Source organism: Pezoporus flaviventris, unplaced genomic scaffold (assembly GCF_033815535.1).
Source record: "Pezoporus flaviventris isolate CSIRO_AGI_PZ_B2104156 unplaced genomic scaffold, CSIRO_AGI_Pfla_v1 ptg000001l, whole genome shotgun sequence".
Lineage (NCBI taxonomy): Eukaryota > Metazoa > Chordata > Aves > Psittaciformes > Psittacidae > Pezoporus > Pezoporus flaviventris.
This window is the reverse complement of record NW_026892549.1, coordinates 43,133,388-43,158,489: the sequence shown is the minus strand read 5'-3', so window position 1 is coordinate 43,158,489 and position 25,102 is coordinate 43,133,388. Positions and strand designations below refer to the sequence as shown.

At 34.4% G+C, this 25,102-nt stretch overlaps 1 protein-coding gene across 3 annotated transcripts in view; it reads left to right on the top strand.

Annotated features, from left to right (window-relative positions):
* CWC22 (CWC22 spliceosome associated protein homolog) overlaps positions 1-24,334 on the top strand; it is a 30,792-nt gene extending 6,458 nt beyond the window's left edge. For all 3 annotated transcript variants that reach the window (XM_061454703.1, XM_061454686.1, XM_061454694.1), the window contains exons 7-20: positions 768-936; positions 1,271-1,324; positions 2,243-2,378; positions 2,467-2,673; positions 2,791-2,853; positions 3,059-3,154; positions 4,318-4,399; positions 5,591-5,651; positions 16,638-16,715; positions 17,858-18,010; positions 18,896-19,023; positions 19,945-20,046; positions 20,137-20,333; positions 22,799-24,334. In XM_061454703.1, the coding sequence (XP_061310687.1) occupies positions 768-936; positions 1,271-1,324; positions 2,243-2,378; positions 2,467-2,673; positions 2,791-2,853; positions 3,059-3,154; positions 4,318-4,399; positions 5,591-5,651; positions 16,638-16,715; positions 17,858-18,010; positions 18,896-19,023; positions 19,945-20,046; positions 20,137-20,333; positions 22,799-23,394 (2,122 nt within the window). In that variant the 3' untranslated portion in view covers positions 23,395-24,334. The remainder of the gene's footprint in view (positions 1-767; positions 937-1,270; positions 1,325-2,242; positions 2,379-2,466; positions 2,674-2,790; positions 2,854-3,058; positions 3,155-4,317; positions 4,400-5,590; positions 5,652-16,637; positions 16,716-17,857; positions 18,011-18,895; positions 19,024-19,944; positions 20,047-20,136; positions 20,334-22,798) is intronic.
* Positions 24,335-25,102: the final 768 nt, after the last annotated feature.

Sequence of the window (25,102 nt, the reverse complement as noted above, 5' to 3'; positions counted from 1 at the left end):
GACTCCCAGGTTCTTTTCAGACTTCAGCCTTGGTATAAATGTAAGAGAGACTGCTAGTATGATAAACTGTTATCTCATGGGCTCTGTGTTTAAATTCATGTAGGCTGTAATAGTCTTTTATAATCAGTTCTCAGTTCCAAAAACTAATTATGTTGAAAATACTCAGTGTTGTTTGAGAAAAGCATTGAAAAGTATTACTTTGCCCACTCTGGTTTTACTGAACATTCAATTTTATTACTCTTAGGTAGATGTTTATTGTAAAAGACCTTTTATGGAAATGTAATTTTTATTTCTTAGAAGTTCGTTTGGCTTGTTTAAGTTATTATACTGAAGCGCAATTCTGTGTTTCATAAATGGTTGCAGAGAAGATGTTTTTTCTGTCACAAACAGGTATTTGTTTTCTGAACTGAGGAAAAGAAACAGCAAAATCATACAAATTTCAAAACTGGTGAATCTGTGTTGAGGGATAAAATATATTTGCACAATAAGAGATGAAGGCTTTGTACATGCTTAGCATTTTCAGATGTAGTTTGAATAGAAATAATATTTAATGAAAGATAAGGTATCCATTTAAGAATTTCTTGTCTTGAACACGTGAGCAACACATTTTGCAAAACTTTTTTTGTGACATGATAAACAGCAGTTTGAAAATGACCATCTGGTATCTTCTAACTATTCCAGCTGTAAAATACCATTTTATGTGATATGTACTGAATAAAAATGTTGTTTTATTACCAGGAAAATCTTAAACTTACATATTTTTACAGGGGGCTGCTGTCTAGATCCATTTTGCAAGCTCAGAGTGCCTCTCCAATTTTCACCCATGTTTATGCAGCTCTAGTGGCAATTATCAACTCAAAGTTCCCAAATATTGGTGAATTGATTCTCAAGAGGTTGATACTAAATTTTCGCAAAGGATATCGCAGAAATGATAAGGTATGTAAGATCTGAAGAAGCAACATGCTGAAACTTATAATTCTGTTAACTTGTATCATGTGTGTTGCAATTAGGCACTTGAAGGAACACAGCTGAGACCCGGGGGTTGGGACATACTAGTATATTAAGTATACTGCTGTCAGAATATCATGAAAGCTTGACAACCTGTTATGGGTTGGTACTGTGACAGTTTTGAGGGGTTCGTTTTTTAAGGCATAATTGTGAACAACTGTCAGTAGCACATTTGATTGTGAGATGTACACTCTGCAGTATGTTTGAGTTACAAATTTTTTCTTCCATATACAATGTGTTAAGTTTCTGTTTTATTTTACAGCAACTTTGTCTAACATCTTCAAAATTTGTTGCACACTTGATGAATCAGAACGTGGTATGTTACTTCATGTTTCTTCTCAATTTAAAGCCTGTATGGCTATTTCCTTAATTTCAAGACAGCAGTTGCCTAAGTGGAGATACTCTCCCAGTTCTAAAGTTTACTGAAGAACTCAGTTCAGGTTTCCTTCTGATGCCTGCTTTAAGTTGTCAAGGCTTTGTTAGAAAAGGCATTGGGAATTGCCTATGCAGTTATTGCTTACCATTGCAGTTACGCTCAAGAGCTTCACCAGACTTGGTAAATATGTTTGGGCTAGTACTGAGACAAATCTTGATGCAAAGCAAGTATCATGCGGGGTTCTATTCCACACATCTTAAAGTGTTCTTGCAACACTGTCATCTCTGTTAAACATCTGTGGAGACAGATCTAGACTCAGTTGCATCTAAATTGAATCAAGCTCTATGCTACATTTTTAAGTGTTAAAAATCAGGATACTTCAATTAAGTAATGTCAAGAAACAGTGTTTCAGGAATGCATTGGGAATATACAACATTTTGGGAAAGAGGAAACTAATCCCAGATGTGCCATCTGCTTGTATGCCTCACCCTGGAAGACCTCATTTAATTGTAGACACAATCCACTAACTTACATTACTGAAACTAGTTATGCTGTTTTGTTTGCTTCTTGGAAATGCAGGTGATTTTTTTTTTTCTTAATGGCAGTATGTTTTTCATTGTTTGCTTCTTCACTTCAGTAGTATAGTTGCATTTGCCACAAAGTTGGTATAAATACAGATGGTAAAATGATATTTGAAATTTTGACTTAGTTTTTTATCAGCTTTGTCCCACTACATTTGCCTTGCATGTGTGATTGTGTTGTGGTATCCTCAAAGGCTGGACTGCTCTGCCAAATAAATCACTATAATAATAGTGTTACATTGTATATTCTAATTCTTTACTGATATTCTTTCTATAGGCTCATGAGGTTTTATGTTTGGAGATGCTCACTTTACTTCTTGAAAGGCCTACTGATGACAGTATTGAAGTAGCAATTGGATTTATTAAAGAGAGTGGGCTCAAATTAACAGAAGTTTCTCCTAGGGGTATTAATGGTAAGTATAATTAAGGCAGAATGTTTGTGGTTTTGGTTTTTATATTAGTAAATGTTTTCATAATTACATTTCTGTCTTTTTTCCAAAGCAATCTTCGACCGTCTTCGACATATTCTGCATGAATCTAAAATTGATATGCGTGTTCAGTACATGATAGAAGTTATGTTTGCTGTACGGAAGGATGGCTTCAAGGATCATCCAATCATTCCAGAGGGATTAGATCTAGTGGAAGAGGAAGATCAGTTTACTCATATGTTGCCATTAGAAGATGAGTACAACCCAGAGGATGTTCTTAGTAAGTTAGAAATGGAAGATAATTCTAGGACTACATTCCCCATGAAAACAAATTTAAGATTAAGTATTCATCATTTTCATAATTTTGTGTTTTAAATGATTCTTTTTTATTTTAAAGATGTTTTCAAGATGGATCCAAACTTTATGGAAAATGAAGAGAAATACAAAATGCTGAAGAAAGGTAGGGATGTGCATATACACATTTATATATAATATTTATAAGTTTACACATTTATAGGTTGTTTACTCACCCATTTTTTTTTTTACTCTGTCACATTCTATACCTGAGGCACCACCCATTTCACTCATAAATGTGGGATTAAGTTTTTTTGGTAATGAAACTACTGTGGTCTATAGTACTTTAATCTGGGATACTGCTTTTTCAGAAATTCTTGATGAAGGTGACAGTGAATCTGAAGCAGATCAAGAGGCTGGAAGTAGTGAGGAGGATGAAGATGATGATGAAGAGGAGGGTGAAGATGGTAAGTGTATGTTTAGCACCTTACTAGTGTTGGTATAAAAATAACAGTCCAAAAAAGAGCATTCAGCACATGCAGAAAATGAAAAGCAGCTTTGTCTGATTGTTCTTGACCACGTCAGTTTCATGTGAGAAAAGCCTCATAATGTCATATATGTGACACCATAATGAAATATAATAATGTCATAAGACATTAAAAATAAAGAATGTGAAAACACTTCCTTAAAAACTTGCAAAGACAAACCTTTCTGAACACTTTTGATTGATCTGTCATATTTTTAAGTCACTTACAAAATCATAGTGGGTTTTCTTACAACTGTGTTTACATCTTATTTCTGGGCTGAGCTAAGAAACATCTTTTTTTAGTTCACCCTCCAGCCCCCTTTCTTGGTCTTCAGTGGAAGCAGTCAGGGTTTATATGTTTTCAAAGAATTAAATATTTGATTCCCAGAAAAAAAAACCTGATGGATAAGCATACCTGAAATACTTGTGCAGACTGTGTGAGTAATTAAAAAGCCAGCCAAGCCCTGTTCTTGCTGCAGTGTTTCACAGAAGAACAGAGCTTCCGGGCTGAATAAAAGTATGAGAATTTGTTTAACTTTTCATCATTCATGCTGTTACCAGACTTTAAAAGAATGAAGGAATAGTGAATGCCTGATGAACGAAGGTGTTTCCAGGGTGGTTTTGGTTCAGAACAGATTTTTCTACTCTTGCTTCACGACAAAAGAGAGCTTTGCAAAATGCTGTGATGTAGAAACACGTATTTCATATTAAAATCAGGGACTACATAAAAGCATTGTATAGTTAAATTATGCAGAAAATACTTTGCTAATAATGTATACAAAAAGTGTTGAACCCAGAGGCTGCAGTGGCTAAGTCATGTGAAAGGTTTTTAAAAGGAGAGTTACTCTCTTTAAATTATATCTCTAAATATTTACTTGTTCGCATCAGATGGTACAAGTACTGATTATTTTTTTTATTATTATTCCTTCTTTTAATAATAAAAATAAAAAATACATCAAGGTGCTAAACTTTTCTAAATATTTCTAGAAGGGTATTACATTGTGTGCTACAGGCTTAATAAATAGTATGTATTGCTGTTCTAAGAAATTACATATATCTGCCTTAGTGCTTTGCTTTTTACAAAACCGCGTTTTCCTTTCCCAGGCCAGAAAGTTACTGTCCATGACAAAACAGAAATTAACCTGGTTTCCTTTCGTCGTACAATTTATCTTGCTATACAGTCAAGGTAAATATGATAGAATTTGTACGCCTTTGAATGTACATATTTTGAAATGGATGAACTAGAATTCTGTTTCTTCTTAAATTATTTTTTAATATACAATTTAAAAAAAAAAAAGGCAGGGTACTGTTCTTTATGGAGCCTGACCTGATAATATAGATAGTTTTAACAAATGGATACCACAGTTCTTATTCTAAGATAAATCCTGTTTCAAAATAGTAGTGAACTGGGACTTTTTCTATGAGGATTACTGCAATCACATTTTTGAGTGAACAAAAGTCAGTGGTCTTCAGATTATGCAGCATATTGTACACCTTAAGCATTTCTGAAAAAAATGTGTGATACACTTGAAATAGAGATGCTGTAGAGTGACTTATGAAAGTAAGGAGTTCTGCAGTGTGATATTTTTTAGTTCCGTTGCCATCTGCATTGTTTGGAATATAAGTATTACAGATACTGGCCTTGAAGTGTACATTATTTGTATTCAGAAAGGTGTTTCTTCATCTTAAGAATGAAATCCCCTTGCAGTACATGGACAAATCAAAATATGGTGGTTTAACTCCTGTGTCACCTGGGTGAAAGGAGAGATTAACCTGTCATGTCACTCAACTCCATCATTAAAAGTAGGCATGGCCCATAATATTCTGCATGTTTGAACCTGCATGAGGGGTGAGATAATGTAGTTGTGGTATTGCTCTTCAGACACAGGAATTAATACCATACTAAAATGTGTGAAAAGGTCTTACATTTCTCAAAGCTACTGTTCAATACTTCCTTGCCCTGCTTAAGTTTGTTCATCTTATACTTGGGTGGGGGCAGGTACCTAGTGCTAGCTAAAGGCTTTCAATAAGCAAGAACAGGAGTGCAAAGAGGAGAGTGTTGTATATACTGCTTTTGGAGCTTATGTACAGTGCTTGCAATAGTAATCACCCGAGTCGTCTTGTTTTCAGATTGTCTGCAAATGTAATGTCTTCAGATTAATTTTCAGATGCAAATTCATGAAATACAAAATGTTTGTATAAAAAAAAAACCACAGCAACAATAAACACAACAAAATAAACACCTTACTGAATGCTAATTAAATACTTCAAAACAGTTGAAGCTTCAGCATCAGCAGTCAATCAGTATAATTCTGAAATATTTTTAGCATAGGATATATTGCACAGATAATGAGAACTATTTTCTCTATTATTACAGCTTAGACTTTGAAGAATGTGCTCACAAATTGTTGAAGATGGACTTTCCTGAAAGTCAGACTGTAAGCCTTGCTTCTTATTCTTTTTTGTTACTATTAAGATATTAAGAAACAGTACTGTGGTAGTATCTAGAATCCTTATTCGTGTTCCTGGGACCTTGTTTGTATAGCAAGTGGGGTGAATGAGAGGAATTCCTTGCAGCTGTTGTTCCTATGAGCCCTACAACCTTTAGAGCAAATAGGCTGACACATACTTCATGAGACATTTGTCTTATGCAATTGCTTCTTTCTGTCAAGCAGTTCAAATGTCTGTGTATAGTCTCTTTGATGGAAAAGTTTTTTGGGTGAACTGTTGTAACATTTATCCTATGACGACAGTGCTGTAGCATGGCAGTCTTTTTAAGAGCTCTCTCTCTGAAAGAACTCAAGAGTTGAAGATCGTATCTGCAGGCAGCTGTTAATTTTATCAGTGGGCCTTGAAATTCAGCATAGTGCTCCAAGAATGTGGTGTTTGTTGCTTTCACAGTCCTGTTTGAATAATAGTGTATTGAATTAAAGCAGTTATAAGTATAATTGCTTTGCTGTATTCTTGGAGATCATCAGATAAAATCTGTATTGTCTCCAAATCCTGCGTAAGATCAATACAACCAGTATTCAAGTAAACTGTTCTTCAGCTAGTACTTATACTAGATCCTGGTAGAATGTAAATACCCATCTAATTATATAAGCAGCTTTGCAGTCAGCTGTAAGCTATTATCATAAGAGTTACATTTGAGAGATCTTTTCATTTTCTTGTGGCTTTAATTATCAGTATTCTGTTTTATTTAAAACAATGTGTGTAGAAGTAGCCCTGTTAGCATAATAGTAACTAGTAAGTGGAGATTTGGGCTACAATTAAGTGTTCTTTGAAAAATTGGTTTAATCTAGTAGTCAGCAATTGGTTTGCCTATTAATTTTTCAGTTCTTGTACTATTTTGTTCCTAAGCAATTTATGTGGAAGTGAACTGAGAACTGAGATTATTATCTAACTCTTTAACTCTGTGCATGAAATGCAATTCTAAGTGTGCACAGGAGTATAATTCTCAGTGAAGCGTAACCTGAAGAATTCTGAAGAGAAAAAAAATACTGTTTTCCAGCAACTCAGTTAGTTATGAAGACGAGAGAGAACAATCTAGAATGTACATACTAAACCATACAGCAAGGATATAATTTGTGTAATACTGCTTGTTAGGTAGCTGCTTGGAAAACTGCTTAAGTGTTTGCGTTTAATATTGTTGCATTCTTCATCAGCAACTAACTGCCATAAGCAAGATCTACCTGGAAAAAAATAAATTTAATGGGGAAAGAAAAATAAAACAATACTGAAAGCCAACCCATTAGTCATATTCTTAGGTGGATTAAAAAAAAAAAAAGGTTGTGGGTTTTTTTTAATCATTTTATGTGGTGTTTTCTGAGATTTGTTGTAATATTTGCTGCCAGGTTGTTTTCTTGTGCTTTCTGTTAATCAGTTGTTTGCTGCAAATAACAGTAACCAGACATACACTGTTGAATTTAAGGGATCGCTTTTTGTAATATGTGAATGTTACTATATGCAAAAATAAATGTGCAGACAGGTTCACTTTTTTCCTGCTGCACTGCAAACACAAAAACTGATACTCGCAATTTTGTACGGAAGCTCTTGGAGCAAGTCCCAGGTTTAGTTTTGAGACTTCGGAAAGTATGAGTAAATTGCATGTACATGAACTGGAATCAGTTAACACAGTGCTAACTAATTTAGAGTGCAGTAGATTTGTTACCAACAGCACTATAATCTCGGAAATGTTTGCACTGACTTTCATGTCTCTTTAGAGAACAAATGACTTCAGGAGACAAAATATGATATCCCATTAGCTATCTAGTCGGGTCTCTAGACCACGTTACTTTGTGCTCTTAACATCTTATTCTAATAGATTCTTTCCTATCACTTTGTGCTTTGGTAAACATGTAAAATTCACGAAGCGTTACAGTTTTTAATATTAAAACTTAAAGCATTCTTTGAAAATTACTATGTTTAGATGAAAAAGAATGTATGGTTTTGAATACTAGTTTGTGTTGCTTTGATAATTTATTTTGGTTAGCACACCACCATTATTAGAAGGAATCTGAGGTGATGTAGTTCAATTCAGCTGTAATTGCTAGGAATGAAATGCTTTTAAAATAAATGCAGAAGTTTCATTTTTGGCATTTTGTGTGTGTGTGTAAGTATATGTCTAAAGAGTATCAGTATCAACCTATGATTCAGTACTAGTTGTAGGAATTACTACAATTCAGTGTTCAAAACTGCTGTGAAACTTTTAATCGCAAGGCATCTTCTTTGTGCTGATTTTTTTTTTCTCTAATAATCACTGTTATGTTTCACCTGACCTTAAAGATGAGAGAGCACTGACTTGCCCATTGTACAGTCTCATTTATTCAAGCTAATACCTCATGATTGAAGCCTTTATTGAGTTGATTACCCCTGCCTTCATTATCAAAACAAACCACAGGATTAATTTTTTAAGCCATAAAGCACTTTTTTTTGGTTTATTTCCTTCCCTCTTTTACTGGAAGCTTCAGCAACTCATATTGCAGGATGTTGTGTCTTTAACTATAATTTCTTTGTACCTTATGACTCTAAGCTTTAACTAGTCCTGAGAAATTCCTGAAATGTTTGCTGAACTCTCGGGTGAATCTTTAAAGCTTGTTTATGCTTGTAAGAAAGTTACAATTAAGATCAGTTACAGGAGAGGAGAAAATGTCATGGTTGGCTGTTTCTTAAAGTGAAGACCCTGTAGGTAAGAGCTCATCCTCTGTGACAGCTCTTACTGTGAATGGTGATTATCAGGAGAAACAGGTACTAGTGTTTGACTAAAGTATTGTTCATTGAAGTTTCTATTCCTTAAAAATCAGGTGAATCAGCAAAATCCTTTTTTCAAATTAAGTTTCATATTACAGTAACTCCATGTTTTCTATCTGGAAGGCTTTACTGAATAAAATATTTTTTCTTTAATTCTGTCCTTAAGACAGTTTTCCACAGGTTTTGATTAGTAAAGTGTCAATAGAATACAGTCTAAAAACTGAGAGACTATTCAAAACCTAAAGATAGACACAAATGACAGTTTTGAGACTAATACAGTCTTAACTTCCTTGCAGGTTAATTGTTCAGGAAATCTTCGTGTACAGAGATTTTCAGTGTGATTTAGCAGAGCTGAGTTCAGGAATACATTTAGCAGTTTTTACCAGTATTTCATCAGATTATCATGTCACAGTAACTGCTGTGCAACACAAGTGTTTGTATGCTTAATACCAGTAATGGATCTGTTGCATAGCTCCAATTCTCAGAAAGAGGATTAAGGTTCAAATGGATAATCTACAGAATAGAACATCATAACACTGCTTTTTGGCACTGCACTTTAGTACTGGATGCTGAGGGGAATGTCGGCATGTGTTTTTTTTTGTGTTTGCCAGCCTAAAATGGTTGTGTTCTGTCTTGAGATTAACACGTTCTTCCATTTTGCCATGAACTGAAATGCTGCTATTTAAGAAGCAAATGATGCTGTTAAATAGAAACATCCATCTTCCATTTCCCAGCTGACTTGCATGCAGTTAATTTTTAATCTCCAGCTGTATATTCTCCTACCTCAAAGTACTCACTTATTTTCATGTCCTCATCTTTTATTTTTTATTACCATCTGTGCATTGGGGTTCTTGTTCCTTCATGCTCTTCCATGTGGATTCTTAAGATTTAACAGAGAGGTTGTTTTTTATTTGGATGGCTCATTTGGTTTTGTTGACTCGCTTTGGCATCTTAGTTCTGTTTTTCTGCATACTGTAAGTATTTAAGTATGTCAGATACTCAGAATTTAATTCTCATGTGTTTCTGATTTTATGTATTTTTTTCTTTTCAAGGAAAAAAGACATTCAAATAGTTTAAGTTCTTTCTTTTTGCAGTAAATTTAATCAGAGGAAGCTTGCTTTTCATAGTGATATTTAGACCCAACTGCAGCCTGCATATCAAAAGTTGAAAACCTTTGCTGTAGTCTGTACTACAGCCTGAGGAACTGTTGTAAACAAGCCTTACAGTTGCTTCTTTGGACATATGTTTAGTCTTGGCAGAGCACCCTATTTCTTCTTTTTAAAAAGTACTGTTATTATCTGTTAAAGGTGCATCAATCCCATGCATTATCAAAGAAGAAAATTTTAACAAAACTGTAATTAGAGGCGTATGGTATTACCAGTTGTTCTGGACTCTGAACTACAAGGAAAGCGAACAAATAAGCTCAACTAAAATGTCATAAATAAACTTTTTACTTGATGCTTTCCTTTAACAGATTTTTTTGTTGTTGTCACTATTCTTCAAGGAATACATTTCAGTTTCTGATGCTTTTAGTTGGGAAAAAAAATTGAGGATCTTCACAGTAATACAAATCTAGACAGGAGTGACAGCTACTTAGCTAGAGAATTGATCCTTCTTTAGGAAAATATGAGGAATATGGATTTTTTTTTTTTTTCCTTTTTTGAAAGATGCAACTGCCTGCAGAATACATCTTTGTGAAAGTTTACTGGCATTGTTCAAGCAGAGAGCAGAAAGGGAAATGTCTTACCTTGTTGCCCATTTTCCCTTAGTGGGAGAGGAAGGGAGCACCAGCCAGAAAAACAACCACCCATACATTGTTCTTCCTTTCTGAAAATGTGCCTATCCTGGTTGTCTTCTAGGCTATTGTTCCTGTTTTTGGTTGTGGTGAGAACTAAACTTATATACAGCAATGATTGGAACTTTGCTAAATTAAAGTAGAGCCCCTTCTCTCAGAATATCTGCCACTTATATGCACTTACCCCTGACAAAAGTAATGGGTCATTGGGTATTTATGTATTTACTTGAAAGATAAAAGTTATTGTAGGCACAGGCTTCTTGAAAGAATTATGCATGCATTTGGCACATTTACATTTTTACAGGATGGTGTCACACTTGCTCAAAGCAGTCCTAGTTGCTATTTATGCATCAAGTCTTGAAGATAACAGAAATACTTATTTTGACTTGACATTCAGTGAGAATGTAGTCCAGGAAACTGAGTAGAGTTGTTGATTTCTTGGATTTATTGTTTTCCTTTGTTATTGTAGGGCATTGCAACTGGTAGGTTTGGCAGCAGCGCCATGGTTAGTTCACAGGCTTGCTTGTGAAAGGTGACCAACCTCAGGTAGACTTCCTGTCTTTTGAAGCAGGACTTTCATGGGCCCGATATGCTGAGTCAATTTGAATTGTCATATCTGACATTGAGGTTAAAAGTATGTTTAATTGGAGTTCTGTTAATGCATAAACTTCCTTTATTTCCCTGCTTTTGTTGTTAATGTCTGGATGTATAAATCTAATGACATGGATACACCTAATTTTCTGAACTGTTTACTATTTTAACTTGTAATATTGTAGCATTTAGTTCAGATTTTGCATAGAATTTAACTGTACTACTTTTCAAATATATTGCCTTAAAGCTGGAAGTTCCATCAACATCAGAATGATCTTATTCTCAAACTGCTCAGGTGACCATCAGCCCAGCTTAAAACATTAGTTATCTTTGTTTCCAGATGTTTTAGTATGATAATTAACAATAAAATAAGAAAGTATTATATACTATATAAATGTGTAATTAATATAGAATTTTAAAAGTTCTTAATTCTTTAAAAGCATTGCTAGCTGAATATTTATAATAAATTCCAACACTTTCGAAAGAAGCTGGCCCTCAACCTGATTTTCTTAGTGTTGAAAAGGACTGCATGTGGTTACAGCTGTTTCTTAGTCCAAGGTGCAGTAACTAATCCATACCTACAGAGCATAGCTTCTCACACAGGCTATGTCTGACCTGTATCATCCTGGAATACTTTAGACAGTCCATCAATTCACAGGATGTTCATAAGATGTAGATTAGCATATATAGTTTGTAAATTATATCTTTAAAAAGGAAATAATGTATTTGATACCTGAGATGTGTGGATCACAACTTGAAAAGCAATCTGAAGTCTGTGTCTCAAGACTCTTCAAAACGTGTTGAATAAAGAAAGGAATTATTAGTGTTATCAGTAGCCTCACTCTGCAGTTAGGATATAAAATTTTGATAGACAAGGTCTTGCTTCCTCATTGCCTTTAATTTGTGTAACATACAGTGCTGTTGACATTAGTGTAATCTCTGAAGAGAACATTAGAAAATGCACATACAGGTGCAGAATCTGAATATTTAGTTAAAATTTGCAAAGATCCATTAGTGGAACCAGTTTACCCTTTTCTGTTCTCTCCAGTCATTAATGCAGATTACATTGTAATCCTATAAAAATGAAAACAGTTTCTAAATAATTTGGAGGGTGGGAATGAAGTAGTTGCTTTGGCTGACCTGAAGTTTCTTTAATGACCTGAAGGATGAAATAGAGTTACTCTTAATAGGCTTGTGGATCACACAAAGGGGCTTGAGGTTTGACAGGAGAAATCATCTAAACATATAGATTAATTATTCAAAATACCACTTGAAATAATTTGTAATGGGTTCTTTTAATCCGTGGTCTATTAAACCATACCTATATGGCATGAAGTCCCAGAAATGCAACTGAAGTTTTAAGAAGTACTTCTTTAAATGCATGATATCTATTGAATAAGATTATTTTAAGCATATAAATTTTAAGTTTAAAATTTTAGCTGTTACTGATCTTTTCTACCAGAAAATAAACTTCTAGAAAATAAAATCTAAGACTGATTTTCAACTATCTTACTTACTAGCTTACTTGTGTTTTTTGGAAAACAGTCTGTGCTCTATAAATGTGCAGGTGATATTTATGTTAAGATATTTTAAAATCATAGAATACTCCAGAATTGCCTATCTTTATGACATAAAGATACCAATGAGGTAAAAATAGTTTCATTAAATAATTGGGAAATTCATTGCATTTTCTGTTTATGTTGTCATGTACAGTAATGCCTACAAAATGAAGGTGTAGAAGGCATGCAGAATTAAGCTGTGTTTGTGTGTTATTGATAACAGGTATTAGCTAGAATTCTGACTAGGCTTTGATCTTCCAAACATGTATGTGTGCATTTAACCTAAGGAGATGGAATCGCTCAAATTACCGCAGTGGCATCATTAAAATTCAGTTTTGTTTGGGTAGCCTTCAGGTGGAAGGGAAGCAGACACTGTGGAGCTTCAATGTATTATTTCACCCGATTCTTTTTGTGTTGTGTTGCAGACTTGTAGCAGCAGGATTAAAAATGTATATATCCTTATATCCAAGTAATGATTACTGTGTAAAGTGTTATAGGTCTGAGTTGTGCAAGACTTTTGATAACAGTATCAAGCTTTAAGTTTACAATGCTCTCAACATAAAATCAGCTTAGGTAAAAAATGGTAAATAAGGCCAAAAAAAGTTGAGAGAGACATTAGGTGACCAAACACAGGAGACAAGCCTGGAGACACAGTATAGTAGGTGCCAAAAGCACTGCATGTAGTTTACCAAGAGGCCACCGCCTACTGAAACATCTTCCATGGCTTTCTTGGCCTTGGCTCTTTGTAATTTGACAAAGTAGAGAAGGAAAAGAGATGCTGGGAAAATTAGGCACATATGATGTGCCACATTAAAATACGCAGCAATAAGGAAAGCTTTAATGTAGTAAGTGGAAGTAAAATACACTTCAGCTGAAATAAAATAGGAAAAAGGAGAAATGTCGCATCTGTAAAAGCAGTGCACATGTGTAAAATGAAAAGCACTAATTTTACCTAATTCCAGTTTTGCATTTAATCAGACCAACCTATGTCCTTTACTAGGTTTGCTTCCAGCCAATCAGTGTCATTAGTTCCTTGAAGAAACTTCTAAAAAAACAAGTGCTGGCATTACTAGTTATATTTTTAAGAAGCCACATTAACTTACAGGGTGGGGATCTCTTATGATTGCTTCAGCTTGTGTTCATTGGTGGAAGAGAGCTGTGTGGCTGTCAAGGAAGGGAAGGTGGAAAATCCATGACTTCTAGCTAGGGAAGGGAGAGGGATGCCTCCTTTTGGAGGCAGCCTGGGGGACAGCTCTGAAACTGCAGTCTTAGCTAAATGCAAATCTTAAATCACAAAAAATAAGGAAAGAAGGAAGGTGTGGGAGGGAGTATAACTGTGAAAAGGAACCCTCGATCAAAAGCGAGTGAGAAGACCAAGTTGCTTTAGTTCATCTATCTGCAGTGAACGTAGCCTTTGTGTGAAGCTGAGAAAATACAGAGGGGGCAGGGTAAAGCTGTGGGGGGAAGAAACAAGTCTGATTTTTTTTTTTTTGTATGTATGTATGTGTGTGTGTGTGTGTGTGTTTTCCTAATTTATCCTTTAGCATTTTTAAATGTATGATGATTCTTCCCATGTTAGGTTGAGCCATGATCTATCTAAACCTTTATCCTGTTCGGGTAAGAGCTAGGAAGAAATGTTTAGGGAGAACTGTAAGAAATGCACTGTATGTAGAGGGAACTTTCTCCCTATTTGTCTTAGCAGTTTTGGGAAGTGCTTTTTTTTCCATGATACAATAATCAGTTAAAGTTTTTTACAAAAGGTCATTCACCATCTGTATTGGATTGTCAAAGCATTCTGCTTCATGAGTAGGTAGCCGTTCATATTTTAACTAAGCTAAATAATCACTTGTTGAGCGTTGTATGAAAACTGTTGGAACAACACAGTATACAAATTGCTTGTGAAACTGGGAAACATATTCACAGTATTCTTTAAAGCAAGTGATGGACTAAAAAACATGGGTTCTTCCTACCATAAAAATCACAGAATTATTCTCATTGCAAGTACAGAAATAAGTTTACTAACCTTTTAAAGCTATAAATGAATCTAGAATTGCCATGTGAACTTGTCTCATTGCTTAAAAAATAATTAAAGAATTTGAAAGTTAGTTTATTGGAAGGCAGTTACTCTAGACCTAACTTGGAGTTGTTTAGATAATACTAGCAAGAATGTCTTTGTGGGCTAATCTATTCTCATGCTTGTGGTTATTTAAGATACCTTCCTAGAAATCATTGTAATATTTAATTAAAATGTTAAAATACTTAATTACTGTAAACCACAGGGGATACCAATACTGTAATTACATTTAAGATTAGGAAGAAATTTTTCTTTCAAGTCTTGCTGATGTTACTAGCAGTGGCATCAGCACTTTACCCTTTTTATTGTTTAAAAACTGATTAACTGCAGCATTATTGTAAAACAGGATGATATAAAAAGTTAATATGCATATTAATATATCACAGTAATACAGCGTTGAAAGGAATGCCTTTAAATGCATCTGTAAGCTTGTTTGATACATTATGGCCTTGCTATTTGGAGGGGGTATTTTTTTCCTGCTCAGCAGGATTGGCTTTTTATTTGTTTTGAGTTTCTATGATGGGCAAAATGTTACTTTCAGGAATACATGCTTGCAAGAATAGCACAAGTGGGTATATGTTACAGTAAACTAGTTTAAGTTATAAAGAGGACAAAGTGCTGAAATTATCCAGTATTTTTTATGGACATGTTGTTATTAGTTGAAAGAGGTATTAACAGTGAAAGATACATGACTGGCAGCTGAAAAGCTGTTCGGGAATATCACAAATTGGTTTATACTATGGTATTGGTCTTATGAGAAAATAATAATAAAAAAGTTAGTGAGGAAAAACCTTCAGTCCTGTTTAAGTGCCATGTATTTCATGGCTCTTTATATAAAGCTTGTTTCACTTGTTGCAGAATGTGCCCTAAACCATTTCATAGCTGTATAGCTACCTGTAACTTACATAGTAAGTCAGAGCGTAAGGTTTTTATAAACTTGTGTATGCCTACTTACCTAGATCATTGCTTTCAGCCAATGAAGACCTCTGGTCCTAACAATGCAGAATCCAGTGGTGTGTGTTTACCCCTGGTTCTTGGTATGGTGTGTGTGAAAGATAGGACGAGGTAGCTGCCAGTGAGTAGTTTGGCAATGATCTTGGCGTGACGTAATTGGGGAACAAGGAGAAAGGGAGACAGACCACGTGTATATGCCAGAAGAGTGGGACTAACTGTTCTAGATAGTTGATATCAGTGGAAGGAGAGCATCTTCTGTGTGAGTACTCTAGCTGATGTTTACACCCATGTCCACCATGGAGATGGGGGAAAAAAATGGAAAGAAGGCTGTTTGTTATGGGGCATGCATAAAAGTTTTGGGAGGCTCATCTACCTAGGTTTCCTCTACCTTCTGAGCCAAGAATGAAAGGTGCTCTTCTGCAGAGTGATTCAGAACATTAGCCTAAACCAGCTTCTTTAGAAAAGTTCCTCTCAGAACCTTCATTACAGTGAAAGTCTAGGCATATCAGCCTCCCAGGGATGACTTAAGTCTTTCTGAACATCAACCTCAGGCCTCTCCGGTGAAGCAATTGCAGTGAAACACTGCCTTCTGCTTATGGTAAGCAGAGGTGGTTGTGAAAATTATGGCTGAGTGTTTCAAGATACTAGTATATACCAAAATCTACAAATATTTCTGATTTTGGAAATGTTCCCTTAAGCATGCACATTGTATTTGAGTTGCCAAATGGTTTGTCTGTAAGATAGTTTGACATTTGGAAATTGTGAGGAATCTTCATTTTCTGTAAATGCAGGGATTGGTGCAACTACAAAACAACCCCACCCAAACAAACAGAATCCCCAAACAACCACCAAATAAAACTACAAGAAAAACCTTCAAAACCTTCCCTTTTTCTCTTACACCTCTTTTTTTGCACTGTGGTAAAGTCAATTTGTAAATTAGTTTTGACCTATGTTGGTTAGATATACAGTATGTTAATGCATACATTTTAGCTTAAGCCAGATAGGAAATTTAGATGGTGAAAGTTCATGTTCATGTCCCAGATAATTTTTAAAATGAGATATTCAGGAAACTGCTGGTGTTGCCAGTGAAGTTTTACGTAAATGTTCTTGCTTTAAAACTCGCATCACTGTAAGGCTTTCTTCAGTATTTGCTGCTACAGTGAATTTACCTAGAGAATAATTTTTTTTTTCCTTAAACCAGAAAGAACTCTGCAATATGATACTTGACTGCTGTGCTCAGCAAAGAACATATGAGAAATTCTTCGGGTTACTTGCGGGGGTGAGTTCTATTTTCAGATTTTACTCTTTATGGTAGATAATTTAATTTGGTTTACTCTGTTCTTCTGTTTGTCAAACTTACATTTTAATGCATAAATAAGACTAATAGTCTAGCATTCTGGAAATGTTTATATTAGTTGGTTGGTTGTATTAGTTAACTGGATTAACATTTTGATTGTAATAAGCATAGTGAATGCAGAATGAGAGAACTAATTTTCTCTTCATGTCATTGTTTGTTTTTTTTTTACCTTCCTCCTTTCTCATTAAGGTAGAACAATAAATCAGTGGCAAAGGAATGGTACTAAAAAGAGGTTAAAGTATTATGAGTTACCAGAAGATATCCTTTTTACAGTACTGAAGTTTAATTTGGAGACTCTCGTCTTTTACCGCTTTGTTCAAAGCTGCTTAGTAGGGTTGTCTTTTGGTTTTTGTTTTTTTTTTTTAGAGCACAAGACTGAATACCTTCTGTTCAGTCTTTTTGTTTGTTTTTCAGTAAACAGGTAGCTCTTCAGTTTTGTGTAACTGATTAGAAATTCAGTTGCAGCTATTTCTTAATTAAGTTTTCTTTATCTATGATATTGACAGATCTGATGAGTTAAGATAAAACACTTGTTTTCTAAAGTGAGCAAGTTATGCTGAAAGGCAATGACTTTTTCCATTTGTATTTTTAAGCATTATTTGAGGAAATATTTCTGCAGTCATTTACAAAGCACCATCTGAATCTACAGGTTTAGTAGACGATAAATGTTAATTTCCATGTTCTTTGGAATGCTTCTGACCAAACTGCCTTACCTGTTGTCTCTCTGATTTTAGTCATTCATTGATGTCATGTATAAAAAGTTACATTTGATGGGGTTACATCAGGTGAAAATGATGTGCAGAAATAAAAGAAATTGCTGAATATCTTGCTGTAGTTCAAAATTGATAATTACTATTTTGCAATACAGATGAGTTTCTTGTTCCAACAAACTCTTGAAAGCAATGAATATATCCATATGAAGGTACAGTCTTCTCCTCCAAGGGTTATTTTAAAGGAAAACCTTGCAGTAAATATTTGCACCATTAGGTCACTTACATGTAGGTTATTTGCATGTTTAATATTTTGTTTAATCTGGTTGTTTAAATTGTACAATGTTGTCTCAGCGTTTCTGCATGTTAAAAAAAGAATATATGGAATCCTTTGAAGCTATTTTCAAAGAACAATATGATACCATTCATCGTTTGGAAACAAACAAACTGAGAAATGTTGCCAAGATGTTTGCTCATCTACTGCACACCGATTCAATTCCCTGGAGTGTAAGTAAAAAAGGCTGTTGTCCTAGATTTCTTTTTCAATAACCAATTTCCTGTATTCAGAAACAATTACATTAGTTTTAGTATTTACTCTGCAATTTGGAAATACTTGTATTTGTAGCAAACTGGATTAAATGTCTTCTCAGATTCTGGTTTATTCCATATCCTCTTTCTGCCCCCTGTGCATAGTCATCCTCCCAGCCCATTCTGAAGTAGCTAATTTGAGCTGTTATTTTCTGGAGCTCAGCTGAAGTTGGTTGATTAAAATTTATTACTTTTAGAATTTTTAACCTTTAAAAGCAAAACTGTCTTTTAAATAGCTGAACTGCCCCTAAAAAAACAAGACTAAAGAAACCTTTTAAAATTATATTTATATCTAAAATTAGAGGCTTTATAGAAATACAAGAAATATTAAAGTATTGCCCTTTTGAGACTTAAGTACCAGATTAATTTTGCATTCTGAGATATAATAATACAACGTTACAAGTGAAGAAATAAATATCAAGGTAACTTCTCTTTTCATACTGTTTTAGTCTTATTTTTTATTTCAGTCTAATTGTCATTTTTCAGGCACAAACAAGTCCAAATATTTAGAACTTAAGCCCTAAATCTGCAATTTCCCAGCAGTTCACACACTTGTGGCGTTTTGCTGGATAAAGCAAGTCCTTAAAGAATTACTAGCATAAATATGATCAGAAACTGCTTCCAGATGGTAGAAAAGAATTTTTGAGGAAGAAAGTCTTGATGAGGGATTTACTTTCTTGGGGGGTGGGTAGGGGAGAAATCAGTTTTTAGTTATTTTAGGAGGACAAAAGTTTTTAAGATCAATAAAAGGATGTATATTTAACCTTAAGGTTTTTCTATATATATTTTTCTAAATATTTTCAGGTCCTTGAATGTATAATACTGAGTGAAGAAACTACCACATCCTCCAGCAGAATTTTTGTCAAAATATTCTTTCAGGAACTCAGTGAATATATGGGACTTCCTAATCTAAATGCAAGATTAAAAGATGAGTAAGTTGAAATTTTATTTTCAAAACTGTGAGTTTAATTAGTTTCTTTATCTGAAAAAGTGCAAATAAGAACTCTTGGTTTCAAGTTCAACTAAAACTACAGTTCTGTAGCAGAAGACTAAGCTAATTTATAGATTTAGTCATTGCAAAGAGTCCCATTAAGCTGAGCATGATACCATCAGTTTGTTACCAATTTGACAGTAATGCTCATCTTGTATAAGAATTTTCAAAGTGCAAGTTTATTTATATGTATTGTCAGCTATATAGGTGTGTAATAAATGTTATTGTGGCTTCTTTTTATGACAAAACTTAGGAAAAACACATAACTATTAATAAGTTTTTCTAGGATTAGTTACTTATCCTCAAGTGTAGCTTAAATAACACATTCTTTTAAGCCTGTGTGTGATTTAATACATTTCATTCTCCCATTGTTCCTTTCAGTTGTTTGAACTATTTCCTGTAAGGTGGGATTCTTTATGTATGATGAAGAATTAAGTAGATGCTTTAACTCACATAAATTTAAATTTGAAATTATATTTAGTGCCCTGTTTGACTGGGACTTCAACATACATACCTAAGTCTTTGAACTTCTTAATCGACCAGCGGTATCCTTTGCTATCATAGGCTGCTGCAATTTGACAAGTCTCTTCAGGGCTTCACAAAATCAGACTTTTGTTGTCATAATCAACAGTATATATGTAATTTCTATGAGTGAAGAAGTTCCTTTTCATAAAAGAGCAGGTTTTCAAGTAGCATTTTGGTAAGATGCATCACAGATACAATCAAAGTATAAAAAAATGCAGGAAGAGAAAATTTTTGCCGTCCTATGGAATACACACAGTTTCTTTTTCAGCTTACTAATGTCAATGAAAATTAGTGCTAAGCAGGCAAAGGGTTTAATTTAGATGTTTGTTTCCATCAGAACACTGCAGCCTTTCTTTGAAGGATTACTGCCTCGGGATAACCCAAGAAACACTCGCTTTGCCATCAATTTCTTCACTTCTATTGGCCTGGGAGGATTAACGTAAGGAACACTTATTATTTTATAATTACTTTCCTTATCTCCCCTCACACCTGTCAAAGAAAAACAAAATAAAATTTTCTTGTTAATTAGGGATGAATTACGGGAGCATCTTAAAAATGCACCAAAAATGATAATGACACAGAAACAAGATGTTGAGTCATCAGATTCCTCTTCATCTTCAGAGACAGACTCTTCCTCAGATTCTGATTCTGACAGCAGCAGTAGTAGCTCAGAATCATCCAGCAGCAGTGACTCCTCATCTAGCAGTGATGACAGCAGTGACTCAGGTACTTAAGCACTAGCTATGTAACTATTTGCATGTCTTTTATTTACTTCTATGCACCTATTCATTTCTGTTTCTGTGTACACTTTTTTTGAGGAAAATCTGGCTACAGACAGTGTCAGTTCCTCTGCTTTAGAAACTAATCAATTATTTTAAATGCACATGGTTTAAAATACTGAATATTGCTAATGGAAATTTATGCCAAAATTTAGAGAAACTGATTTCCATTTTAATGGACTTAAATATCTGAGTTAAATTAATGGACTTAAATTTACTGTTATGTAAATTACTTTTTTACACAGTTGATACCTCCTTCCTCCATTAAACTGAAGCTCTAGTACTGTGCAACAGGTATTAGGCTTATTCCTTATTAATATCTTTGTGGGATGCTTACTGGTGAACTGTCTCTAATTCCTCTTCTTCAGGAAGAGTTCGTGTTGTGATACAGTGAAGGTTCTTGTCTGTAGAGAAATCTCCAAGGAAGAATTAGCTGTTGCTGACAGCTTAGTTTCTTGTCTTTTTGTGCATTATAATTAATGTTTAGCATCTTATACCATCCTGCTGATGTAGAACCTTCTTTTTGACATGAAGTGTCATAAACATTGCTTAATCTATAAAGTAGTGTGTGTTAGTGTGTGTGCTGGGTATAGTGTTGGCAGATGATAACACAGCAGGACTTCCTATAGTACATAAGCTTGCTGATTCAGAGTTAATTTGATTTATTACATTCCTTTGAACTGAAAATATTGATTGGTAAAAGCAGTGTGAACTGCTCATGCTTTAGAAATGCATTTTTGTTTTCCATAGCAATCTTATTGTACAAAGTCTGATTTGTGTCTCATTGTATTAATGGCATTAATGACAACAAAGCACTAGAGGACGTCACAGTTAAATAGGGTCAGAGAAGGCCTTGGTTCAGCAAAGAGCCAGATCTTCTGCACAGACAACTGCAGCTCTGTTGAGCTGCTTGATAGGAATCAGAGAGCTAAGTACTTAGTGACAAACCAGGAGAGTCTGCAGTCTGAACAGTGCAGTATGAACACTTTATTTTTGTAGGTTTAAGACCTTCTTTTTTACTACTTGTCCTTTCTCCATTCAGGAACACATTCATAAAAACTTGCGTTTTGATATCTTTGCAGCCTGATTTAACTTCTCCCCCCCTCCCTGATCCTGACTCTTGTACTTAATTCCAGTGGTCAGAACACTAATTGGAGATAACTGTTCTTTAATGATAAGCTTGGTTGTGGTCCCTTACTGGTTATAACTGTCTTACTCTGTCGTGTGTGTTTGCAGCTTTTTAAATCTTTAAAAATCTTTAAAATAACTTAGTAGAGTTGAAAGGCATTTTTCAGAGGAGTGTTGCTACACTACTTCAGTGGTTTAACAGTGCAGTATATAAGAGAAAACCCCATGATTAGAAATTGAGAAATTGAGCATACAGCTAAACTAGAGATTACTGTCTTACTGACAACTAATGTGTGGAACTTTTCCAGCTAGCTCAGCTCAGCACTGCTGTAGAGCGGTCACTCCAACCAAAATGGGTCCAGGAGAGGATGAAATGGGTCTTACCAGAACAGCTTGTTTCTTTGTATTTACTTTCTCAGGTCTTTTTCTGCTTTCTGATGGATGTAAAATAATAGAGAAAACACTGATTTTAATATCAACTTAAAAAATACGAATCGATCCATCATTGTGTTTTATCAGTATGCCAGAAAGCCTTAAGTCAGATATAACACTAGCAGCTGCTGTAGGATTCAGATATTTGGTGTGCTACTAAATCAGTTTGTGGCTGTAGTGTTCTCAAAAAGTGATTAGAAACAGCTGTTACGGTGCTAAAGTTCATACGGTATGGTGAATTAATATTTATTCTAAATGGCTGTTACTCATAAATACTTTCAAGTGAAATCTAGGGGTTCCTTATAAAAGAGCAAACTCTTCCACTGAGGTAAGCAGTACTGTGGATTTATAAATACGTAAGTTAGGTTTAGTCTTAAATTGTTAACAAAGCTGTCACTGTTTCTCCTGAAAATGAGCCAGAGGGCCATGGTTAATGTTGCTGCGGTACCACTGTCTCAAGGTGTTTCAGCATACCTTTTGTTTCCTTGTAAGATAGTATTCTTGTGTTAATAACAGTGGAGTTACTAAGAAATACTGAAGCTTGATAGCTCACACTTTTATGCAGAATTTCATATTTTATATAAAATAGCCTATAGTGTAGACAAACATTTGAGGATAATCAGTACCTGCTCAATTAAAGAATGGGTGAATTTTCCTCCATTGTATGAGACAGCCAGGAGGGGAATAAAGTCCAAGCTTATTATTTTGAAACCTTTGTCCAGATACATATACACAAATGTTTTCTGAAAAAAAAAACCCAAAAACTACAAAACTCTCTAGAACATTCTGTATAGTTTAACAAGCGTAATAAATTAATTTTTTTTTTATTCCCTTATTGTTTTATAATTTCAGATGCTCCTAAAGCCAAAAGAAAGAGAATGCAAAAGAAAAACAGAGAATCTGATAAAGGTTCCAGGAAAAAACAAGAAAGGAAAAGAAAATCACGTGAAAAGAAAATGAGAAGGAGGCAGCAAGAGGAAAGGAGTGATACTGAGAGCAAATCAGAAAGAAATCACCGAAAGTTGAGGGAATCGCACAGGAGAGATGATATATCAAAATATCATCACAGAGTTGAGTCCAATGGCAGAGACAGTTACCACAGTGGAAAGGATAGGAACCGTGAAAGAAGTAAGGATGTAGAAAATAAACACAGTAATTCGAAACCCAGGAAAGCAGAGAGAAGAGCTTCTTTTTCTGATGATGAAAATTACAGGCACTGGAGTAAAGATCATGAACATCACAGTAGAAGAAGAGAACGATCAAGATCTGGAGAGAGGGCCCATAATAATTCAAGTCCGAGAGAGGAGGAGCAAGAAGATCGATACAGAAATGGTTCAGAGAAGCACAGGGAGAAGTACAACCGTTATTCTGACCAGTACAGGGAATCCAGAGAATCCAGAAAGAATGAGGACAGACGAAGAGAGAACTCCCCACACAGACGAAAATAATGCCTAGCCAGAGACTGAAATTAATGTGCATTTCTGAGCTGTTAAAACTGTATCTGAAAACATGTTACTGAACTGTCTTTGAAAACAAAAATTTTGTACAAAGTGATAGTTTGCATTTGTAAATTTTATTAGTCTTTTTCAAATTTTCAGTACCACTTTTTTATAACTGTTGCATTGAGTCTTTCTGTTAAAGTCTTCCTTTGGAAAGATGAAGCTCTTTATTTTGTGAATAAAAACTGTTGAGATCTCTGTGAAATGGCTGTTTTTGTCACTTAGTTTCAAATATTTGTAAATTCATAGTCTAAAAAGATCAGTTTTTAAATTTTCCTGTTAATTGAAAGTCAGATACTGAGATTAGGGTGATAAATGTAAAAATCTGAGATTATAATGTGAATGTTAGAAGAGTAGGCTTTATGAAACTTTCAAGCATCAGTGCAACTGCTTCTGGCATTCCATTTATTCTTTTGACTGCTCAAACATAAAAGCAAGCTTGATCAAAATTTTCAGGAAATACTTCAGTTGATTTATTTTTTTTTTTTTCTTCAAGAGTTAAAAACTGGAAAAGCAATATTGCTGGTTTCAGCATCACATTTGAAAGTGTGTCAACTTGTTCTGTTGCTTTTCACGATGTTTTTTAATACTGTAACATCCTGAGCTAGTTACACTTGTGATCTTAAAAGTGGGGGTTTTTTGTTCGGCATTTTTTGTTTGTTGGTTTGGTTTTGGTTTTTTTTTCCTAACTATGAATTTGGTCTTAAAGTTGTAGACTTCAACTTTAGCCCTACAAAGGATGTGTTTTAAAGACATCTTTCCCATTTTTCTATATTCCTTATAGAAATGAAATAGGAAATCTAAATAAGAGGTGGTACAAATCTTTTAGACATTTTGCACTCTGTGGCTTGAAGTGCTCAAGTTTAATGGAAGTTTAAAAAAAGAAAACCTTAGTTGCTGCAGCAGTTTCTAGTATAACATGTTCTACGTGGAGCCATTTGAAGCAAGTAGCTCAATATTCATTGTACAAATAATGAATCAAGAGCATCTGGTTAAGACTCTAAATCTCATTAGTAAATAAAGAACATTTTGAAAGTCTTTCAGAATGAAATAGAAAGTAGTGTGGAAACTATTTTCTATTTCTCTGTCCACTAGCGTGGACAGAGGTGATAGTTCTATATTACACAATTACTGGTGCCATAAGATTACATTTTTTGTACTTTGTGAGATGAGCACAATTTCTGGGCATATGAGAACTTAACACATTTCATTATGAAATTGTATTTCATCTTGTATAAAGCATAGGAAATATATTTGAGCTGTTTTGTAACAGAAAATGGAACAATTCCTACGGAAATAGATCAGTTTTGCCTAAGTCTTGTCACAACATTTTTCTAAGAAAAATGTCACATTTTAAATTTTTTTTCTGTATTTAACAGAATTTATTTCTGCAAGCCTTCATGTAATAAAATATTTCCAGTCAGAAGCACCTGCATGAAAAATAAATTCATATTGCAGAGAAAAGAATATGGCTTCTATCTTGTTATACCACACAGTTAAAAATGCTGTGGAGGTATCATGAAGTATATATTGTTTAAAATGTGGTGGGGTTTTGTTGTACAATGCGCTTCTCATTTTCAAAATGATTTGTGCATTTTTGCAATGTGTGTGAATTCTAGGACAATTTAATTTCAAAGAACACTTTCTAAAAAATACT